Source organism: Pteropus alecto, unplaced genomic scaffold, assembly GCF_000325575.1.
Source record: "Pteropus alecto unplaced genomic scaffold, ASM32557v1 scaffold121, whole genome shotgun sequence".
In the NCBI taxonomy this organism is placed as follows: domain Eukaryota; kingdom Metazoa; phylum Chordata; class Mammalia; order Chiroptera; family Pteropodidae; genus Pteropus; species Pteropus alecto.
The window spans coordinates 17,406,287-17,416,335 of NW_006434369.1; the positions used below are offsets into that span (position 1 = coordinate 17,406,287).

The following is a 10,049-nucleotide window of genomic DNA, read 5'->3' on the forward strand; positions in this document are numbered from 1 at the left end:
ACACTAGCTATGAAAAGATTAAACTTTCCTATGAAAAAGCAGAAACTCTCAAGTTATGAAATCAAACAAAACACAAAACTAACAAATCCAGCTTCATGTGAAGAGAACTACCTGAAAATAACATTACCCATGAAGACTGAACATCGAGAAATGGAAAGAAATTAGAAAAGAAAGCCTAGGTGAAAAATATTAGTCAGAATGAATTCAGTGCAACCAGCTGATTGCTGACATATTGGATCTGGCTGTGTAAAACTCTGAAGACATTCACACACATCATTAAATAAATCCAGTTAACTTTGTTGTAATTTCATTTTATTACAGCACCATCTCTTTGCGTGTGCTTGCATGTCTTATGACGTGTACATGGAACAAAGTGTTACTCTCCAAAGTACCAAGGGGGTGTGCAGTGGATGGGCTCTTCTTTCCAGATAGTTTTCAGCCTCTGGGCCCAGGATGCCACCATCCTCTTTCTTTCTTCTTCTGATGCAAACTCAGGAGCAAAACTGATCTGAGGGGCAAGGACTTTAAATCCACAGAAGTGCAATGCACCATGCTATAGCCAGAAAGAAAGAAAATAAATGATTAGAAGCCACGCTCTTTACCTATCATTCAGTTAAATAATTAAAGGGGGAAATGGTATGAAATAAACCTTTAAAAAATAACTGAACAACGTTAATGCTACTGGGTAACTGAAAACAACTGAAGGGCCCTATACTCTTAGGATGCTGGCCATTACAAGTGAAGTAAAGAACTCTGGGTGGCTGGAAGTTCCCCGTTCTGATTCTTGAGATTAATCTGTAATCTTTGCTACTGATTCAGACACTATACTTTATGGTTTTGATTGATTAGGCAAATTATGGTACATTCATAAAATAGGTTATTCTAGAATGAGATCATTCTAGCTAAAAAATGCCACCATGGAAGGCTGTTCAAAATACATGTGAAATGAAAACAAGAAATATGAAGCTATATTTATGGCATAGCACTTATGTAAAAAAATAAACATAATATACCTAATAATAAAAAATATATATGTAAGAATTTATATGAGCCATAAGAAAATACATCAAATCATTAAAAGTGATTATTTTTAAGGTACGATTAGGAGGACTGAGTTTCTATTTTTATATTTTACAATCTCACTTTTTTCTATAACACGTACTTTTGCAAACTGAAAAAATATAAAGATTTTTAAAAACAAGAATTTAAACTTGGCAAATGGCATGTAAGAAATTGGATGGCCTGTGGAGAAAGAAGTTCAGGCTTGTAACATCATTTCCTTTAGCAGAGCATCACTAAATGGAATCTCTGTCTCATCTCCTTTCAAAGAAGACCACTTATTTTCTAGAACTATCACTCTCCTCCCTCTGTATTCCTTCCCTTAAAACCCACATCCTTGTCTAGGCCTGCTCTACCAGGGGTTGGTCGGAGGGCAAGAGGCCCACATACCGCTGTCTACATTTTAAAAGAGCTCTCACAAACTGTTAAATATGTGATCTCCTCCCTCCGCAAACATCCCTTCTTAACTACTTGGAAGAACAGTCCCCATCTCAGTCTGGGCCTCCCTGGAGTTCTGTACTAAGATGTGGTGGCCTGACCCTTTTCTCCCTAACCACAAGCTGCTTGAACACGCCTTGCCCACTACTTTCTCCTTTGCAGAGAGCCATCCTCCGCCAACCCTCGGGCCTAGGGGTACATACACAGACAACCTGGCCTCCGCCTGGGAGCACGAGCCCTGAGTCCTCAAAACCTGGAGTGGGGGTCTCTGGGGAGGAGGCACAGCCCCTGGCTCCATGGACCTCGCCTGTGGGGGGTTCGTGAGGCTCTCGAGAATGCCTGACCCAGGGCACCTCTCACCAGGGTTTGAGAACGATGTCGCCTTCAAGAGACACGGTCTGTGGAGGTCGCCACACCTCTGCCAGTGCTCAGTGCCTGCACAGGGCCACGTGGGACGATTCTGTTTACCACGCATGGAGCGGGCTTTGGCTAACCAGGTTTGGCTTAGCTTCCACCCAGACAATACCAAAGGCTATCATTATAATACGTGTTGTCCTTATTGGCCAACCTTTGCAGTACTGCTAAGTAAAAAAGTAAAAAGGGTAAATTGTTATAATTTTCTGTATCCAGGTAGAGTCAAAATGGTCTGAATTTCAGGCTTCTAGAACATCTCTGGGGGAGCTGTGGGAGACCGACGGGTAAGGGTGGGGGTGCAATGGGTACCTGGAGGGGCCACAGGAAGTACTTAAAATGTCCACTGACTCCAGTTTTTGTGTACATCTCTGCCGTGCCCCCAGTGGTTACTGAAAGAAGGGCCAATTTATCCTGCGGAAGGAAAAGCAAATGTGTTTGCATGGATTCCAGAGGTAGAGACAAACAAATGCTACTGTGACTCCAGCACAAAGCCTTATAATGACTAAAAGGGAAAATCTGAGGTCAGTTCCCTCCAGGGATGGACAAATATAACATTCCCATTTCTAGGAAGCCCAGCAATAGGTGACAAGTACATCCAATGGGAAGAGGGGAGGAAACAATCAGAAAAAGTGTACTGAGCAACCCCAGAGCTCAGATCTGTGCCAGCTTCTGGTAGACAGGGGACTTCAGTCATGTGGGGTGAGAAGAGCTAAAGTCAGAGGCGCTGACCTGGGTGTCTGTGAGGGCTGCAAGAGGCGATGAATGGTGTGGGCACATGGCACTCGCTAAATGATGGCATTACTTATGGTCAAAGCCAGATCTTTGTGACTCAGCGTTTTCCTTATTCGTACTGTTTTCTGAAGCTTTTAGAATTTTTAAAAATCACGTATTTTAGTAAGAAATTCATATCTACCATGTATTTGGTATGTAGCAGCTTCTATACAATCCTCACCCTATATGTAGGTGTCATATTATCTTTTCAATGGGAATGGGAAGCACTGAGAGGTGAACTGGTGTGAGGCTAGAGCTCTATTTTGCCTCTCGGAGCCAGGGCTGACCACGTATGGCCCACTTCACTCTCCCCTGACACCATCCCTAGGCCTTTTGGCCATGCATGTAGTTAGCTGTGGATGTGTCTGTATCCCTCACTAGACAAAGCTCCATGACTTCAAGACAATGCTTTTCTCATTATGTACAGCACACAGGGCTTTCTTTGCACATAGTTGATGCTCAATTGATATTTATATTTATTTATTTTCCCCTCTTTAATCCCCCCTCCTGCCCTTACACAGTATTTATTTTTTAAAAAACAAACCAGAAATATAACTTAATGAGATGCCCCCTTCCCTCCCCTATAGTGATCCTTATCCCAAAGCACATACCTTGAGAAAACCGGAATCATAGAATCCTGGGATGTCGAAGGCAAACCCCTGGCACAGCACCCTGTCCATCCAGCCCTTTAGGATGGCTGGCACACTAAACCAGTACAGTGGGAACTGGAGACAACACCAAGGACAAAAAATGAGGCAGTTCTCTCAGATTTAGTAGTTTTTTAGTCTATCTGGTGACTCAGAAGGAATCCCACTCTCCTTCTCTTCCCAGGTGACTGGGCAGGAATGTAACCCACATGGCAGCATGAATAAGGATACTTCATCCCTTTCACTCTGAGGCATGCAATGTGGACATAGGATGGTGGGATGGAGTGAGGCAGAGCTGACAATGGTCCTGGTTGCTGTTACAGGTTGTTCATCATCCCCCAGTGACAGCCCCCTAATGCTGGTCCCTGAGTAGGCAGGGAGGCACTGGGAAGCTCTGCTGGCTCTGTGGCAGCAGTCTCTGTGATGGATCCTATCAAAGGGACAAGAGGAAAGGTGTAGAAAAGTGTCTGCCTGGGGGGTGAGTTGCTGGCATCTGGGAGTCGGACTGAGTTAGGTTCTGAGAAGACACAAACTAAAGCCTTATCTTCAGATTCCATACACCAGCAGTAAGACTTACCTGAAGTTCCCTCGGTTCTCATAGGAGCCTTCACACTACATGCAACAATGTCATCAATGAAGAGAGATGGACACAGACACTAATCTGCTACCAAAGGTGAAAGAAGTCCATGTTTTGTGTGCTTTCACAAAGGACTTGGCATTGAAATCCAAGCTCCACAACCTATTGCTGTGTGATATTTGACAAGTTTCTTAACTTCTCTGTCCCTCCTCCTCCTCATCTGCAAATAGGGCTACTACTAGTTGCTAGCTCATAGCATTGTGGTGAGGATTCAGCGACACATCATAGTGCCCAGAACAGAGTAATTGCTCAGTGAATGGTGAGCTATGATAACAATAGTAGTAGTAGTGCTGAATGAAAAAAATAAACTAACGATGCAGACTCTCTATGCAAATTATCAAGAAGAGGGAAGGCAGGAAGAAGAGATGTGAAATGGGGTAGGAAAAAAGAAAATCCACTGTAAAAAGAACAGGTCTTAGCTTGCTTTAGCTACCCAGTTACATGAGTGGTCAGCTGACCCCAGGGAAACAGGAAGAGAAGAGCGAGAGAGCTGAGCATGGTTCTAAGGCCAGTCTTGATATAGCCCCATCATCCTGGTGCCAGGAAGAGGTGGTCTTGTTCTCCTGAACACTCCCAGCTGTCAAGCAGAGCTGGGAAAGAGACAACCTGGACCAATCAGATAGATCTTGGAGATTCTAGGTCTAGAGACGCCAGTCCTTGGTGTACAGCAAGAGAAGAACAGAGCCAGCATGTGGAGAAAAGAAAATAAGACCCAGAGAAAGAAAGAGCAGACGTGTCCAAGCCTCTGTTTCCACTCTCCCTTGCCATGGTCTGTCCTTGGGTTCCAGAAGACCTAAGTGACGAGGGCCCTTAGAATAAATTCCCCTTTGTTCTAGTTTGACTTGGATTTCAATGACTCCCGAAAAGTACTTGCTTATTTTGCTGCCAGGCTATGGTCATACCCATGACTGCAAGTCTGTCTAGCTGTGCCGGGGAGAGGCCTGGGTGAGTTAGAGCCCTTACAAGCAGTGTCCTGGGCCAGTTCTTTCTGCAGAGAATCCACGGCGCTGAGACAATTTGTGAATGAATACAAGAATAGTGAGCAGGTGAGGCAACAAGTGATAGGCAGAAAACAAAAGATTTTCCTCTTAATGATCAGGATATTTAATGATCAGGAACTGATCATTAAAGATCAGTTCCTGATATTTAATGATCAGGAACTGATCAAAAGATTTTCCTCTTAATGATCAGGAACTGCACTTGATTAAAAATCTCTGATAAACACTGGTGTAGACAAATCTGGTTTTCATGCAGCCTGTGCCTGTCTGGGGGTGGGGATCCAAAGGGAATAAAAGCAACATGATATGTATGATTCAGATGTTTCTTGAACCACTGGGCTAAAGGGAAAATCATTCTTATTTACTTGCAAGTCAGGATTTTGAATGAGTGATACTGGCTACATACATCTCTTTACCCAACTAGACATAAATAAGTGTGCAAATATGCTAAAAACATCAATAACACTTCAAGGAGCATAAAACTCAGTTTTTAGAAAGAGTTTTTACTTAGAATGAATCTAATTATAGTAATTAGAGGAAAAACAAACCTGAAAAATCACTAGATCAGCCTCTTGAACCTTTTTCTGCTCGTCAATTATGTCACTGGTCAAAGACCTCTTCTTGCAGGCTTCATATGCTTCCACTCCATAATTGAAGAACTCAGGATTAGAGAGAGCACCTGGAGAGGAAGAAGCCAAATGTTCTCATTCTTACGGGAGCATCCACGGCCCATCTCAGCCAATCCCAATACTGTTATTGTTATTTGGACACTCCAAAGCAAGTTACCAGACATAGTGAGGTCAGGCTACGGAAATAAAAAGAGAGGAATCTACGGTCCTACCTTCAAGGGACCCAAAGTCCAGTAGGAGAAGTAGATAAATAACCAATGATTAACATACAAAACAGGATGGGTCAGCTGGCTCAGTCTAATGTTGAGGCCAGATCAGCCTCCACAATCAAGATGTATGTGTTCTAACCCTGGAGTGTGTATTAAATATAGCAGTGGTCCAAAGGGGCAATGATCAGCTCTGTTTTGGTGAGTTAACAAACACATCCTTGGGGATGAGCTTTCTGAACTGGGTTTTGAAGATGGAGCAGGAGTTCACCAGGCAGCCTGGAACACTAGAGGGAAGTGGAAGGGCATTCTGAGCCAAAGACAGGGCAGTGTGTCTGACAAGCTGGCTAGCCCAGAAAACACCACCAGGAGTGCATCTGAGGAGCTGGGGTGAAAGGCCAGGAGGGATGCAGGTGATACAGCAGCAGAGATGGGCCAGGTCTTGAGAGCCTTGCTCAGGAGCTAGACCTTTTCCTGTACATGGGGAGCCATACAGTTTAAGTAGGATAAATAAATTCATTGATTTAGGTTTGAAAAAGCTCACTATAGTAGCAACGATTCAAGAGCAAATCTGAGTGGGAGGTGAAGTCAGGTGGCAGCACTGGGTGGGAGGAAGTGTTTCGGGTATAGAATTTACAACAGCACTATCTACAGCAACTAAAATGAAAGATGTTATCGTGATCTACACCTTTAGTGAGGTTCTTCTCAACCAAAATGATTCATCAGAAGGCATTAATTAGCATTAAAAACAGGTTACCATTTATTGAGCACTTCCTACTTATCAGGTGCTGTGCTCTACACACATTTTCTCTATCTTCACAAGAACTGATGAGATGAGTATAATTCCCAATCTACCAAAGAGGAAACTGAGACTTAAGAGGCTCAGTGACTAGTTAAATGCCATGGAGTCTTAAGTGGCAGGAAAGGTGGGAGGACTGAGGTTCAGGTGTGAATGACTCCACACTCAGGGTCTGAGGAGGAGCAGGCAAACTCCAGGCCACTTGAGAAGAGCTAAAAGGAGAACTGAACTGGTAGTCCTTCGATAGATGCATAATTTTAAGACATTTCAGTGTTCTTTGCTTCTTCTTTTAACCTACCTATATTTCATTTTCATTCAAAATACATATATAGAGTGCCTTCCTTACATAAGGTTCAGTTTTGACAGGAAACCCTGAGAGTAACTGCTGTAGGCAAGAGGTTATGTTCTCACAGGGAGGTTATCAGGTAAGGTTTTGGCCATTCCCAGTCCATAAGACCTCTAGCAGACACTGGGAATGGTTTAATAATCGAATAGACGAGAGACAGATTAGCAAGAGAAAATAATAAAATGTAATACACACATACATATGGGAACCCTGAACACATGAGAATCAGAGACCCCACATGCATGAAAAGTTCAGAGACATATAAGACATTGTGAGCTAGGGATGAAGGAAGGTGCCTTGGGGGCTTCAAAGGGTCATTGCAAGATGATAGAAAAGTAGTTGTTTAATAAATAGAAGTTTGCCCTGTCTTATAGATAGGTAAAAGAGGTTATCTCTAATCTCTTATTTTGGGCAAGTCCCCTAATTCAAGTTCTTTTAGGTAGTTAAGGGAGGGGCAGAAGTTTCTCTTGAGCCCAAAGCTAAAGTTGCCTTTAGCTCAAAACAATCCACATACCATGAAGACACAGCCTGGGGTGACTTGTTCTGAATGCCCACAATGGTAAACAGAGACAATAAAATGTTCATGAGCCAAATATATTCTAGAAAACAATTTAAAATAAATATTGAAAGGGAGCAGAGTTTGCCACCCCAAAATATACCTCTTTGGAGATCTTATTTTAGGCTGGTTAATTTTAAGAAACAGCAAACATGGGATAAGCTCTGAGAGCTAAGCAGAAGTTACCCTTTGTAATCAGTGGGTAAAACAGGGGCACTGTAATAAATCTAACTGAAAGTAACCTCACAGGGTGATCTGATCATTCTTCCTAACTGGGCAGGTCATGCACAGTCATGCTTGAAGCCTATCAACTCCTGTAGTACAAGGTTATCTTTGCCTCAAGCAAGGCCTAACCATTGCTCTCCGTGTTTAGGTTCACAGAAATAATCTTTGCCCTGGAAGCCTTAACCACCCTCAAGGGAGCACATAATCTTGTTAAGGATCCTGTACCTCACTTTATTCCACCTTGATGTACTCTTCCTTACATTCTCTCTTTATTCCAAATGTATAAAAGAAACTGTCATCCTCCTGAGCATTTGAGATATTACTTCCCCGCAATGTCGTCAAGTTTTGGGTCAAACTCTTGTAAAAATTCTCTACAGGTTTGGACATTTTTACATTGAAAGTAATAGGACACTTATATGTGTAAGGGAAATCTCCCTTTGTAAGTGTTTCCCTCATTATACTAGGATGAGAAGGATATCTAAATCTCTGAAAACCTTTATCCATGGAGAAGGCTTGAACTTAAGTCTGTACAATCCTATCCTTGTTTACTGTGCTTTTCCTGGTAACCTCCCATTAAGGACTCCCCACCACCAAAATCAATATTTATCTTTAGCTAAAGGTGGTATTTAGGATAATAGCTTCTGACATTTTGGAGAGTTACTGAGATTTCCTGAATCTTTCTCATGTATATAGGACATCTACATGTTATTGAAGTTTAATTTTGTTTTTCTCCTGATAATTTGTCTCATGTCAATTTGATTAGTAGATCAGCTAGAAGAACCTAGAAGGGTAAGGGAAAAATTTCCCTCCTTGACAATATCAAAAGAAAAGGTATCCAAGTATCACAGGAAAATAAAAATATTTTTACAAATGTGGGTATGGAGAGTCCTTTCTAAGCAAGACAGGAAATCTAGAACCATAAAAGACTGACACATGGCTTGAAATAAAAATTGGAAACAACATAAATAGAAATCAACAGTGAGACTGGTAAGTTGCAATATATACCATGGAATGCTATATCATCTTTAAAAAGACTTCTGAAAGATATGTAAATAAATGAAATGCCATGACAGTGGTCCCGTAGATGAAAAAGGGGCCACACATTAAACCTGACATGCTCAGGGGAGGCCAGCAGGGTGGTCCCTATTGTGCGGGCTGGAAAATTACTGCTTGGCTATCACCCATGGGAACATAGGCTATCACCCATGGGAACATAACATTCTAACAATAAGCTTTTTGCTTCTGTACCCCCGCTTGCACAACCGACCTGTGGGTTGACAGGTAGTGAATAAGAGAAAAATAGACCTTTGTGTTTAAGACAGAATGAGGAATGGGATTTAGGGCTTAAAAACCCTGTACCTCTACATTTTGGGGCTGCTTAATTTGGGGTCTGCGTACCGCTGGCAGACCCAGCTAGCTGAATAAAGAGCGTGTTTCCTATAACTCACTGATTTCTGGTGGTCTGTGTGTCTTTCGGGGGCTGGCGGTTACAACATTTGGAGGCCCCAGCGAGATCTCACAGAGTGGCCCTGGGATCTAAGACCGGACCGGCCTCCGAAGTGATTGCTGTCCCTGTTACGGATTCAAAGGGGTGGCCACCCTGAAACGTTCCAGGGCCCTTGAATGCTGTGAATACGGGTCAGTACAATCGTCAAGGACGCGACTTTTAGGACACGCTCTTTGTTTCTGGTCCCGATGGGAATCTGGAATCTGGAATCTCAGAGCACAGGCCTCAGTGTCTGGATAAAAGGTACCTTCCTGTTTCTGTTGACAGGTCAGTGGGGGTCCGTGGAGAGAATGGACGCAGTCATATCTCCCGGACCATGGCCAGGCCGCGGGACGCCGCCTCCTGTGCCCTGTTGTCGGGTTCTGTTTATTGTCTCTGGTCATGTCTAGGTTGTAGGTGGCGGACTTCTCTGGGTCCACCTACACCCCAGTAATTGTTCTTGTCTGAGTGTCTGTTTTCTGTTTTCTGCGCAAGCAATAGGGGGAAGCCTGAGTTCACAGAAGACACCTTTGGGTTGTCTCCTGCGACATTTCAAAGAAGGGTTTGTAGAAGGAGCTGACTATGGCATAAAATTTTCTCCGGACAGACTAAAAACATTGTGTAAAGTTGTGACTGTCTTTTGATGTTAACTAGTCTCCGGAGGGTTCTTTTGACAGGGGTTTAGTGAGGAATGTTTGGAAGATTGTCATGGGAGACCCAGGATATCCCGATCAGTTTCCCTATATCAATCAATGGTTAAACCTTGTTCAGACACCCCCTCCTTGGCTCTCCCGGTGTGCCCTTTCTCTAGGGGCGTGAGTCTTAGTTGTGGGACCCC

General features: G+C 43.2%; 1 protein-coding gene across 5 annotated transcripts in view; it reads right to left on the bottom strand.

The window, feature by feature from the left end:
- Positions 1 to 294: 294 nt before the first annotated feature.
- Positions 295 to 10,049, bottom strand: part of NQO2 (N-ribosyldihydronicotinamide:quinone reductase 2) — a 24,015-nt gene continuing 14,260 nt past the window's right edge. For 4 of the 5 annotated variants that reach the window (XM_015587256.2, XM_015587255.2, XM_015587254.2 and 1 more), the window contains 4 exons: positions 5,513 to 5,643; positions 3,294 to 3,407; positions 2,221 to 2,322; positions 295 to 553 (listed from right to left, as the gene is read on the bottom strand). In XM_015587256.2, coding sequence (XP_015442742.1) covers positions 377 to 553; positions 2,221 to 2,322; positions 3,294 to 3,407; positions 5,513 to 5,643 — 524 coding nt within the window. In that variant the 3' untranslated portion in view covers positions 295 to 376. The remainder of the gene's footprint in view (positions 554 to 2,220; positions 2,323 to 3,293; positions 3,408 to 5,512; positions 5,644 to 10,049) is intronic. The other variant, XM_006909309.3, reaches the window with a different exon arrangement.